At 46.6% G+C, this 13,031-nt stretch overlaps 1 protein-coding gene and 1 long non-coding RNA gene across 5 annotated transcripts; one reads left to right on the plus strand and one right to left on the minus strand.

Annotated features, from left to right (window-relative positions):
• Positions 1-5,409: 5,409 nt before the first annotated feature.
• On the plus strand, positions 5,410-11,739 carry MMACHC (metabolism of cobalamin associated C). Of its 4 annotated transcripts, none has more exons than XM_030034201.2 (5): positions 5,410-5,553; positions 7,923-8,117; positions 8,491-8,643; positions 9,180-9,260; positions 11,340-11,739. In XM_030034201.2, the coding sequence occupies exons 1-5, from the start codon at positions 5,461-5,463 to the stop codon at positions 11,394-11,396; spliced, it is 579 nt and encodes a 192-aa protein (XP_029890061.1). In that variant the 5' UTR covers positions 5,410-5,460; the 3' UTR covers positions 11,397-11,739. The 4 variants fall into 4 exon arrangements, with proteins under 4 accessions (XP_029890061.1, XP_040983879.1, XP_029890060.1 ...); XM_041127945.1 differs by having other exon boundaries at positions 5,411-5,553; positions 9,354-11,738; XM_030034200.2 differs by having other exon boundaries at positions 5,416-5,553; positions 9,180-11,737.
• LOC115349658 lies at positions 6,333-7,635 on the minus strand. The gene is made up of 2 exons (XR_003926181.1): positions 7,301-7,635; positions 6,333-6,558 (listed from the first exon to the last, which is right to left on the minus strand). It is a non-coding gene; the product is annotated as an uncharacterized LOC115349658 (long non-coding RNA).
• Positions 11,740-13,031: the final 1,292 nt, after the last annotated feature.

Consider the following 13,031-nt stretch of genomic DNA (forward strand, 5'->3'; position numbering starts at 1 on the left):
GAACAGTGACATGAATCCTCAGCTAAACCTGCAACAGTTTGGACATTTGGCAGCTGTCTGAGGGCAGCTAGGGTTGGACAGAGGATACAATTAAGCAGAGCCAGAAAGATCTAAGCATCCTCAACAAGGAAGCTCCAATGTAATTCATTTCTCTCCAGGGAGCAGGTCAGAGCCCTCGGGCAGGGGTGCGGGGAAAGCAAGGGCCAAACTAGCAGAGGTTAGAGGCACAAGCAAAGCTAGTTCCCACCAGCTGAGCATGGTGAGAAAGGAAAGTGAGGGAGGATAGGGAAACTGGGAAAGAATTAGAGCTTAGGCAATTCAAATGAGCACCTCTTCTTGGAGGCACCAAGTATTATTTCCAGTCATTTCAGCAGAAAGCAAGTAAGGTGCTATCCAGCTAGCAACCAGGAGAGCATGTGGAGTCCACCACTGCCCTGACAGAAGGCTTGGGAAGGAGACAGCAACACTCGTGATTAAACAAGGCAGATGAGATGGCTCAGGGAGGCCGTGAGCTAACTCAGATCCTGCCAGCTCAGCTCCAAGGACAGCTGGGAAGCATTCTCAACGCCCACACGGAATAAGGTGAAGATGCTAACCCTCAGGATACAAACGTCTCAGTAATAGAGGCTGCCATTTCACCCCCTTCATTAGCTGTCTCAGAAGGACTGAACGCCTTGCCTGCACATAGCCAGAGGTCCTCTCCAGGAGAGGGCAGACACTTAAGCCATACGCACTTCAAGCTTTACCAGTTCAGGATTTAAACAGAAGAGCTCACCTCACAAAGCTGACAAATCTACTACCTTCAGCATCAGTAAAGCCAGTACCATACTAGCCGTGGAAATGAACCGTGCTCCGCAAGACAAATGCTCTATCCAGGCAGGTACAAAGGACAGCTGGCAAACAAGAACGGCAAGATGAGGGATCAGTCCCCAGCATCTCTGAGCTTGCCAGTCCAGCCCCTGTGAAAGCAAGCTGCAACAGTAAGAGCTGTCCTGCAGAGCTCTGAACAGCCACCGGCCAACAGCACCCTCCTGTGACACGCTCCTGCAGCTCCCAGGCAGTTACTCCCCTTGAACCCCAAGAGCTGCACTTGTCCCTGCAGCAGCTCTTATGTAGCATGCACAGACCCGGGCAACCCCCAAACTCCCTGAAGGTGTATCCTGATGTGGCCAAGCTTCTGTTAGGTGCTCCCCACTTCCATCCTGAGTTTGTCTAAACTGTAAGAGCGTGCTTTGTGGCTGCTCAGCAGATCTAGCACCTGAGAAAGAGGGGACAATTACTTCCAAGCATTTCCCAGAGGCAGCCTCTGATCCACCGCAACAGCATTAAAAAAGAGCTGGACATACAACATGCCACCATTGGTGAACACTTCATGTTTCCAGCACCAAAAGTAACACTCGGTTTCTTTATATGCTTCTGAGTTCAGATCACGATGGCACCCTACCTGGCATCATCTGTAACCTCTTCTTCATGCTAGCCCTCCTCAGCAGGAATTAAAGTTTTGGTGCAGGTAGAACAGCAGTGTTTTGCCCACAGTGATCACCTTACTCTACAGAGAAGTTGAAAGCATGCTTCCACCTCCCCTTAAGAAGCAGATTACAAGCCCTGGCTGTGCAAGTATCCTCCTGCATCAGGAGGTTTCCAGAAGAATGGTAACATGCTGCTTGGTGCAAAAGATATAGGCCAGTTTTTAGCCTTACTCTCATTTCAACCCTTACCCCCCAGCTCGGTCCATTCCCTATTCTTCTCCCATCAAGTCTTTTCTGATTCTCCCTGTTGCAAAGGTCATCTACTTCTGCAACAACTAAAAAAATTATCAATTTCATTCTGGCTGCAGTAGGACCTGTTACATCAGAATACATACAAACACTATCTTTTCCCCCACTTATACATATTTTGAAGATACCTTTCTAACTGCCCTCCATCATTCCACACTGGAACAGGAAGGCTGCTTCTTGCTGTTTCAGCAAGACTGTGAGGCAGGAAAGGTGACTGCAGAGCACCTTGCACACTGGCTGTCTCGATCAAAGCCTTCTAGTGGTGCTACAATATTTAATAAAAATAATTCCTCTGTTCCAGGCAGCAACAGCATTTTTCAGTCTGGCTGAAACCCAGAGTTTATTCACAGTAAACTCTTCGTACATCAGTTTCAACACTCAGTTCTCCTCCACAGATCCCAGTAGCAAAGATTGATCATTCCAACAGTAGGTCTGCCACAGGCCATCAAATCATCCAGTGCCAGATTTTGGATGGAAGAGGTGTGACTATAAAGCAGCCCACCTTGCAGTGTCAACATTGAGTTCTCTTAATTTAACCAGTTGCAGGCATTTCGTTCAATAGTTTTTTCCTCTTGTTGACCTGTGCAGTAAAGCAACTTGACCTCGCACAGACCAAGAAAAAGGCCACGGCTAAACTATGTTCTGCACCTGATTTTCCATCCCTCTATTGCCAAGCAAAACCTTACAGAACTATATCCACCCACATCTCTCCCAAGGCAAAGGGTGGATTCAGAGGCTGCAGGCAAGCCCCATGCATGTTCTCCTCCCACAGCTCTCCCAGAGCACAGCACAGAGTCACAGCTTGCCAGCCCTGTGTATTCTTTACTTCTCCTCCAGTGCTGCCTGTTCAGCAGTGTTGCCTGGTTTCATTTTCCTGAACAGAGATCCTCAACTATAACGAACATCACAGTGCTTCCCACCGGGGGCTGTTTCTGCTAGACCACTTGGGCAGCAACAGGTTGTCCTGTGCAGAATCAGAGTTCAGACCACATGAGGAACAGAACACACCACCACTCACTGACTTTATGCTGCAGTTGCTCCAACTCTTTCCTCACACGTTCATCATTTTGTCACAGCAGTTTTTCACCACTTAAAGAAGTGGGGAAAGTTACATTTTCCTCCAGTACCTCCCCTGCACCAATCCTGAATCTACAAAGGTCTTAGCACTGAGATCTCATTTATTTCTTGTGGACTGTTGGCACTGGGATAGAAAAAAGCTGTACAATCTTCATACTCCTCGTGAAGCACTTGCTGTTGCTAGTTATGGCATTCGCCTCTCAACTCCTCTGTCCTCCTTGGCAAGGCCTCCAAGCTGCTCTAAGTGCTGTTCTACAATCACTGAGCATCCTCTGTAACAGCAAACAGGAAAGGCAGGAGGTGTTAAGGTCCCAGCCTAGCTCTTCAGTTGCTGGGACAGAATTGATAAGAATAGGATCAAGGAACACCCAGTAAGATGGTTTCAAGGTTCAGTCCCATACCAATCTTTGACACAGGCAGAGTACAGCAGTAGCCCAAGAATTCCCCTCTGCCACTATGCTGTATGCTCAGCAGACCACAGAAACCCTGTCTTCCTGGACCACTATATTCAGACAGAAAAACAGGCAAGAGGCACATTAAGAATTCAAATATTTGAACTAACTACCCTCAAAGGCAACTTGGCCAGCTGACTAAACATTGTGCATCACAAGGGTTTCAGCAAAAGACTCCATGTGAGGATACCTGGCTCTAGACCAAGCTTAGTCTAGGAAATCACTTCAACTTTGTTTTCCACTGTCCATTTTCTGTCCTGGGAAGCAAAGGTGCTTCTCAGGTTTTTAGATCACTAAAGAAAAGGCAAAGGAAGAAATGAAAGGTTCAAAAAGCCCTTTCTGCCTTGTATCCAACACTTTGTCTGTCCTCACTTGTTTAGCACAGAGATGGAGCTACATTGTGCCAGGCTACACTCACAGCCTGTTGTTTCTTCAACAGAACTTCAGCAACATAGACAAGAAGTGATCTGTGTAAGAGGCTCCTGTAACCATCAGTGCTTCAGTTCCAGTGCCTTTACCTTCACTACCTTCTAGCTTATTGATCTGCTCCTGCTGGAGCTCTTTCCCCTGCTTTAGTCAATTCACAGACTGAGCGAGCGATTCAATGATCTGAGCGGATGGGCAAAAACAGATTTTGTATGAGAATAACTCAGTCCAGGAAAGAACATAGTTAGTAGGCTGGTTTGACTTCAGAAGCTAGAATGCAGAGAGACCTGGAGAGAACAAACCTTAATTCTAAACAAGACCGATGGGACCCTTCCGCCCTCCTCCTACAGAGGGCATGGATACAGTAAGAAACAACTCTCAGGGTTCTAGAAGATATACGGGAACTCCACAAAAAATTTTGCATATCTGAAGTAGTTCTGTCCCCAGAACTCGCAGATCTGATGTCCTGACACTTCATAAAACTCAGGACTAATGGCTGGAGAATGTTGCACAAGAACTATAAAGATTATGTTAAGCTGCTATAAAGATTAGGGTAAGGAGATCCAAATCTGAGGCTTGGTCTCCAATGTGGCAAATGTGTTGGTAGGGAATAGGGAAGCTGCAAATAACACATACTTTCAGATGGGGAAGGATAAAGGATTATCAGCAGAGGCCTTGCAAACTATTTTAGTGAGCAACGTCCACCCACACAGGAAGGTGGGGCTTTCGGTGTGTGATGAAAGAAAAATATGCGCAATACAGAGTGGTATAGCACAGACGGGCACACTGTGCAACTATGCCAGGAAAACTTGCTCTTAACAGAGAGGTGATCTCACCAGAGCCCTCAAATCCCCTCGGTTTGGGACGGCTGCTAGCTCCGCTGTTGCCTTGCCGCGGCATGGGAGACGCACGCAGGTACGACACGGCTGCTGGGTGCCAGGCGGGCACTCTGCCGTCGCAGCGTTCCCAGGGCCTAGTCTGCCAAGCGGCAAACCCACCGCACATCAAGAGCAAGAGACGTTAGCCGGGGCTGTGAAGGAAGGAGCCCACCCGGGCCTGCCGCACCGTTAAACTTGTCTCGGCCGGCAGCGTGGGAACCGGCCGGGGCGCGTGTCGAGGTACCGAAATCCTTCCCTTTCCCACTCCAGCTACACAACCACACGCAGCCGCTAGAAGCGGCAGCCCTCTGCCGAGATTATCAGCCCAAGCACCGATCCGCCACGGGAGCAGTGCGCTACACGGGGACAGCAGGAGTTCACCGGCAGCTACCGGGCGACAACCAGCGGAGCAACCACCGCTCCGCAACACCCTGCCGGCAGGACCGGCAGGACCGCCACCGCTCCGCCGCCTTGCTCCTGCAGCCCGCTCCCCGGAGCCTCCCCCGCCGCCCCGGGACGGGGGAAAGTAACGCGGACTCCCTCGGGACGACCGCCCAGCCGGCCCCGCCGCCGGACGGGAGCCGGGGGCCGCCCCTCACGCCGCACAGGCCCCGGGAGGCACCGCCCCCTGCCCTGCGCGCGGAGCCCGCTGGGACATGGAGTCCCCGCCGGCGGGCTGGCGCGGAGCGCGGGGAGGCGCGCACTACAAATCCCAGGGTGCCTTGCGCGGGCGGCGGGCCGTCTCCTCGGAGACGCGGCGATGTGGTTGGGGAGGGGGGTGTCCAGCCGTGCCTCCTCCCATGGCGCCCCGCGCGCGGCCCGGGGGCTGTCAAGACTACCCTTCCCGTGATGCCCCGCGCGGCGGGCGGCATGGAGGGGCGCGTGGCGGAGCGGCTCCGCGGCGCCCTGGGCCCCTTGGGCTTCGAGGTGCACGCCTTCAAGGTACTGACGTCACGCGGGGCGCGCCGTGACGTCTCCCGCGGTGACGTCAGGCGGAGTGACGTCACTGTTCCCGAGGTGGGAGGGAACGCGGGACGGTGGCGGTGCCCGGAACCGGCGGTGACCCCCGCGGCGGCGGAGGGGAGCGGTGCCGGACCGAGTGCTCCCGGGGAGGGCCGGCCCTTTGCTTCCCCCGGCGGCCCCGGCTGGGTCGGGTTGGGGGGGGGGGAGGCGGCGCCGCCGCCCGGTTCCCGCCTCCCGCTTCCAGCCCCGCCCGGGCCGCCTCCTCAGACAGGACGAGCCCCCGTGCTCCGCTCGCGGCCGACGGCAGGCGGCACTGCCTCCCCGAGCGGCGGCGGCGGCGGCGGCCGCTCCGCCCCGCAGGCCCAGCTCAGGGATGAAGCCACCCGTCTCCGAGCGGCTGCGGGCTGGAGACGGCACCCCCCCGCGGCGGGGCCGGCGAGCGGGGCGGCCGTTGCCCCGGGGGAATGGGGAGCTCCCCTCTGCTCACCGGGGCCCGGGCGCGGCAGTTCGCGGGCTGGGGGGCTGGCAGCGCTCCTGAGGAGCCGTGTTGCGCGGCTGCTAGCGCGGGTGGGTGAGCAAGCGTGAGAGGTCTGGTCAGCCCGCCCGGTGCAGCGGGTGAAGGTTATCGACGTGCCTTGGCACCGGCGGAGCACCAGCCCGGCTAGAGGTTTGCTCGCGTCCTTTGTGTTGGTCCCAGTCCGGCAAGGTCAGGAGAATTACATAAAGGCACCTCTGGACGCGCAGGGAGCACAGTCCTCTAAGCAAGCTTACGTTTTAATCTAAACGTAGAGACGCCTGTACGTTAAAGTGCAGACTACCTCCTCCGTTTGTAAATGGCCTGCTGGCACCCAGCTCGTTCCACCCGCTGAAGGGGGTCTCTCCCTTGCAGGTGAGGCAGCCTCTTCCGCTGTCCCGTCTTGAACTGTATGCACTGGGTTTCCACCAAAACTTGGAGGTTCCTTCTTTGCGCACCCCAGGGACAATCTGCAGTAAATCCATTTGCAACATCAAATACAAATCTACAAGCAAATACAAATCAATCTCCAATAAGCATGACCTTCCCTTCCTTGGGGAATGTTGTATTTGTGACCTGAAATACGTGTATTTCCTGCTATGTTCTTGATCCAACAGAAAGTAAAAGGGAACGAGGTGCTGAGCGAAGTGAAACCTCCAGAATTTGGAGAAGAATTTAACGCTGCTTTCCCAAAACACAGCAGCAGAATTAGGGGCAGGACCCAGATCAAAAATACTATAGCTACCAGAGGGAAACCTTATAGCACTGTATCTCTTTCTAGATTTAATTCTTGTACAGCTAGCCCTGGTGCATTGACTGATGAATACTGGGAAACTGGCAAACCTTGGTTTCACACCTCTGTAATTTCCTGTAACATCTTGATTCAGCATCTTAAACAAGAGCCACAAAACTGATTAAAGTTTGGGGTTGATAAAAGAATGTATCTTTATAGTAAACTTAGTTTTCATTCTGTGTTTCCATATGGGCAGGTCTGCCTGCAGTCACTTTCAGATTCATTTCACTGGTATTTAGAAGTGACCAGTATTTGCATTTTCAGGCTAAATATTAAAGTTACATTACTTGACATCTCTCTGAATGTTAGACCTGGTCTTTGTAGCATCCCGGGAGAGTGGGAGTTGTCATAACCTATAAAAGGACTGTTGTTACTGTGCAATACATCAGTAGTGGAGTGCAGGGGTTTTCGGCCATTACCTCCTCCTGCTTGGCAGTTGCTGGTCTGAGCCCTGTCCCCCTGGTCACGTCTTCCTGCTGTCCTGGATTGATCCCTCATTTCTGGACTGTGTTTTAGCATATCCAGCCCTGGAAACAAATGTCAAAATGTGGCTGTGTCACAATCCACACACTACAGCTGAAAGTTCTGGGGGATTTTAGCACTGCTAGGAGCTTCACATCCTTCGTTTCCACACATAAGTTTCCTGCTGAAGAAATAAACAATGCAACTTGTCACATGAGCAACACAGAAGTACCAGTTTCTTTCTGGATAAAGATGAGGAAAAAAAAAACTGTAAAAGCTTTATCTAAATGTAAACATCATACTTCCCTCTAGTTTCTGAGCAGAGCTGGATAAAGGGCAGTCTGGAGCTGAATGCAGTGGATGATTCTTATCTCTCACATACAGCTCACAGTACAGCTCCCAGAAACTGTAAATCACAGTATGCAAAACAACTTGGTGTGAACAGAAGGCACTAGGCAGGCTGCCTGAGTTGCAAATGAAGGTGGCTACACTTCTTCCCGCTTTTTTAAATTCCTGCATGCCCACTAGCAAAAGAGTGGTGTCCCTGTTCTAATGGAGATTTGTTTTTCTTTGCCAAAGGTTGGATGGTACAATGCTATTCTCCAGCCAGGCTTTCATCTCCCCTACTCAGATGACACACTGGCCTTCGTGGTCCTCAGCACGCCTTCAATGTTTGACAAAGCCCTTAAACCTTTTGTGAACAAAGAACGGTTAAAAATAATCAGGGATCCTGTGGATCAGTGTGTTTCTCATCATTTATCACGTGTGAAGGAGGTAAGAACCTGAAATACCAATTCCTTTTACTACTGTGGCATATAACCAGGTGGGTTGAGCAGTAGACAAAGCCTTCCAGGTTCCTGCCTTTGCTCTTTAGAAAGGTAAAGCATTATTCATGATGGCAAGAACATCAACAGGCTGTCGACTTGCTTTACTTGCATATTCTGTCTCTTTGCCATTACAACCTGCAGCTGTGTAGAGTGCTTTACAGTCATAGTTTGAAAACCGAAGGCCACAAGCGTGCTGATGGATTTCAGCAGGATGTGGAAATCTGCAGGCTTCACATGTGCCTGATTTGCTAGCATCCAGCACTTCTGTAGCAGCAAATCTTTTTCCATGAACCTGGTCTGATGTTTTTTAATTTTCCCAGAAATTCCCTGACCAAAAGGTGGATGTCATCTTTGATTACGAGATTCTGCCAAGCCGAAAGCCCAAGTTCTTGGCGCAGACAGCTGCCCATGTTGCTGGAGCTGCATATTACTACCAAAGGAAGGATGTGAAACTTGATCCTTGGGAGAAAAAGGTGAGGCAAAAACACAGTCTGGGAAGAACCACTAAACTGCAATTAGTGAATCCTACAACTATTGTTTACTCACTAGTTCTTCCTGTAGGAGAATACAAAGTCCACATCACATATAGATACATAAAGTGTTTCGGCCAGGAATCAGAAGCTTCCAAGATTCTTCAGGGTGGTAGAGAGATGCATACGTGGAGAAGAATATTTTGATCTATTAAAGCTACTTAGACAGGAGGATAAATTTCAGTGTAAAAGAAGACCTGTTGCTTGGAGCATTATACATAAAAAAAAAAAATTGCACTGTGGTTAATTTCTGTGTTAGATTTTCAAAAAGGGACCTCTCCTCACATTACAGGGTGGTGTGTGTGGGCACAGGAAAATGGGAATGAAATGCAATGCTTCGAGCTTTCCTTTGTTCTCTGTTTAGCACTCCAACAGAGGGCTAGGAGTATGAGAAGTTGCATCGAAGCTTGATGCGTTGAACTCTAACGGTTACTAGAGACAAAGTGAGACATCCTAGATCCTTCTTCTTTTTCTTCCAGAAGATCTATGGCGTATGTATCCATCCCAAGTATGGTGGCTGGTTTGCTATCCGGGGTCTCCTCCTGTTCCCAGATATTCAGGTACCGTTCCTGGAACAGTCTGCCCCTGTTGACTGTGTGAGCACAGAGGAGAAAAGAATTGAGTTGCTGGAGCTATTCAATTTCCACTGGCAGGATGGCCGCTACAGGGACATAATTGAAGTGAAGGAGAGGTATTCAGAGGAACAAAAAGCCTACTTTGCCACTCCTCCAGCGGAGAGATTCCAACTGTTAGGGCTGACACAAGAAGCCCAGAGAGGCACATTTCACTGAGTAACATCACTCCATGAAGGGGCAGAGGGCAAGCAAAAGCAAAGTGTAACTCATCAGCACCTTCTTTTCCACTGTGCTGAGGAGGACGGTGTGCTGATACAGACATGGCAAATCCAATCAGCGTGTGCAGCATCTCAATCCAAACATCAGCTTCTCAGAGTAAGAGGGAGCACTGCATCATAGCACTCGTGGTCTGGAGGAAGGTGGGAGCAGTCTGTTCTGTGCTGTTGCTGATTTGGTGTGTCTTTTGGGGAGTCTGGTAAGATGCTGATTATCCTTTGGTTGGGAAAAGTTCAAGCACCCTGGCCACTGGAAAACCTGTGCTGCTCACTAGAGAAGTTCGTTTTGTTCTGAAGAGTTGTCTTTCCAAATGTTTTGGTTTTATTCTGTGTAAGAGTAAAAAAAGTTACTTTTCAGTCATTGTACTCTGAATTTTTTTTTTTTTTTGTCTGAACTCAGGGCAGATACTTTTTTACATGTATCCAGCAATTTATTACCCTCTGTCATAACTCTTCCTAGGGATTAAGTGTTCAGTCTTTTTTGTCTTGCCTTCCTCAGAAAGAAAGTTTGCCCTGTATTCCTTCACTTGCAGTGAAGCTGGCTTAATTTAATTAAGAAATCTTTTAATGTCTCCTTTCCTTAACATCCAAAAGAAAATTCTCCAGAGATTGTTTCACTGAGTATTGTGGTCCTGTACATGGAGCACGAGTGAGGAAAACAGAGCCAACAGCAGCCACTTCCTTCAGGGGAGTTACAAAAGGGAAAGGGACAGTACAAAGGTCACAGCTCGAGTCTGCTGTTTCCTCTTCACCCAGGGTCAGCCTCTCAGCACAAGGTGATGTCTTTATGTCAATTTTAAGCATTTATTCATTGTATAGAGCAGCCAACTAAAACCTTTGAAAAGATACTGAATGATGTCTATGTGAGTGGAGTTTTTACTCATGTTAAGATAACTGACTGAAAACGACAGTTGTTATGACCTTTTCCTGAGGTAGATGAGGTTTGCATTTAAAGTATTTTTCAGTGCCGTGCCAGCATACGCCACACACACCACAGTTTTACTACCGTAGTTTCCTGTTGTACTTTCTATATGGGGGAGATCGTAAACCTGCATGCATATAAAAACCATTGCATGAAGCATTGTCGCACAGACAGGCAAACCAGCAGAGAAAAAAGAAGAGAGAAAATATTCATGACGTTCATGTTACTTATATTGCTCGATAAAACATCTTCAGACAGAAACATAACATTTTCTTTAAGATGACTTTGCCCCATTAGATTTGTTCAGAGGTTACAATGGCACTGGGGAATCAGGAATTAATTTCTTTTAAAGCACTTTGAGGCTTAGGCCTCATTAAAATAATATAATAAATTAAAATAATATTTTGTGAGTTTTGTTACTTGACTGCAGTGCAATGCTGGAAATCACTAAGCACTTTTTGCCCTTCCATAATATCAACATGATGATGCAAAAATACTTACTTTGCAGAACTGAGCCCTTTGTTTTTATTTTATGTTGTGATTCTTCATACCTTTTGGAGACTCAAAACACTAAGGTTGCCCTCACACTAAGTCACTGCTTGATAGTTTTTCATAGTCTATATACTAATTAAGCATAATCAAAATTCAGCATAACAAGTTTGTTTTCCTGTAAATGGAGTAGCAAGCATGTGATTGCTGGGTTTGTTCAGTGTATTTGCTGTTACAAAAAAGTCTTTGTTGCTTTCCATGCTTTGTTCACCACATCTGACTAAGGCAGACACCTGACTTACTGTGTGATAGTGGTATTGTAATTTTTAATTTAAGCAAAATAATGAAATCTGTTTAAATTCTGTTCTTTTGTTATAGAATTACTTCTGGTTGAAATGTTGGTTGACCTTCCAGAACTTTCCAGCTGAACTGTAATTTAACACGGACTTGAGTTAATGGTTCATATTAGTAGTATATACAAAATACTGATTCTCTTAGAAGGATAAATACAGAAGGAATCAGATTTATCTTTTTATATTACTAGTTAAAGTCAAATATTTTGCTATTTGGGGGTTGGTTTCTTACAAATATTTAATATTTTGTCTTAGTTAATTTATTAAATAGATTACCATAGCCATTTCATTTCAATTTTTGTAATTTATTTCTCTTCATGTGGTATTTTGGTTAATAAAATACACAAAGTTGTAAGTAACCCTCAGTACTGAGTGTTTTGATTTAAACAATGCAATGATTAACCTGTGGCGAGCTAAAGATGTTAAAGTGAAAATCGATCACTGTGTTTTTAACATACTGAAAATAGTGAGCTACCTAAGACACACAAAATCCAGTATCTGAAAACAAAAGAAAAAGTTTGTTATTTTAGTAGAAGTTAGTAAGCTATTATGGCAGGCTTATCTGGGATATTAAAAAAAACAACTATACAGCACATTATTAATAAGTCTAAAATGTTTCTCTTTCCCAGGTCATTTCAGCAAGATCATTTAACAGCAAGCACATCACGTTCATTTTTTTCCCTCTGTTCTTGCAGTAACAGAAGTTCAAGGTGCCCAGTGATACCTAACTGGTAATTGAGGGATTTTCCCTCAGTAACTTAAAAGTAATACCTGCAAGTACTGGAATTCTTTTTTGTTAAAACATATTAGTGAATACTGAGTCACAGTAAGGGCAAATCTGTGTTGTTTGTGCTTCTGGCAGTATAGTTATGTCAGACAAAACAGAGTACAAATATTTAATAACATATTCATTCCTACTACAGTAATTTTGGAGTGAATTGGATTGGTTCTTACTGGTTTTCTCTTAGCCAGGCCACTGAGATCCACAGCTGCAGCTAGCAATTTTCTTTCCTTGCTGGTTGGAGTATAATGGTCTTTGCCTTATGAAATTGAAGTTTGAGAACCTGTTTGGCTTATCTCTTGGGACAAGACTAGACATGCTGAGGAATGGATTATTCTTGGATCCTGAGACATTGTGAAGACATTCTTATTTTCGGCACTTGCAAATGTCAAACAAGTAATTGCAAATACTTGGATAGATTTACTAGTTCAAGTATCTTATTTTACATTTTCAGTCAAGTAAGTTTTTCTCTAAATTCTAATTTTAAAGCATTTATTAAAGTTTCTTTTTTCCTCAATATAACCAGAAGGGTGAGTATTCAAGAGCTGAACAGTAACAAAAAAAATAATTATAAGCTACTTGAATTTTAATTCAGTTTTAGCAACAAGATATTTGGTCTATTTCAAGCTAATAAAATATTCTATGGAGAATTAACAAATTTGTAATGTTTTCATGCACATAACATTTATCATTCATCTTCTCCTTCAGTTAAAATTTCCTTCTTTTGACTTCATTAACCTTAAAATAACTGAGATTTTTTATTAAGATTAAAGATGTGACAGAAAACACCAGTTAAATGCAAAGCACAATCTAATCTGGTGACAAGCAGCCACCAGGGCTATTGGTGAGAAGGAGAAACACTTGAGTACACACCGTTGGTTTGGGGTTTTTTTGTACCAGTTCAATTGTTTACATCTTAGTGGTGCAAGAATAAAC

Source organism: Aquila chrysaetos, chromosome 12 (genome assembly GCF_900496995.4).
Source record: "Aquila chrysaetos chrysaetos chromosome 12, bAquChr1.4, whole genome shotgun sequence".
Taxonomy (NCBI): Eukaryota; Metazoa; Chordata; class Aves; order Accipitriformes; family Accipitridae; genus Aquila; species Aquila chrysaetos.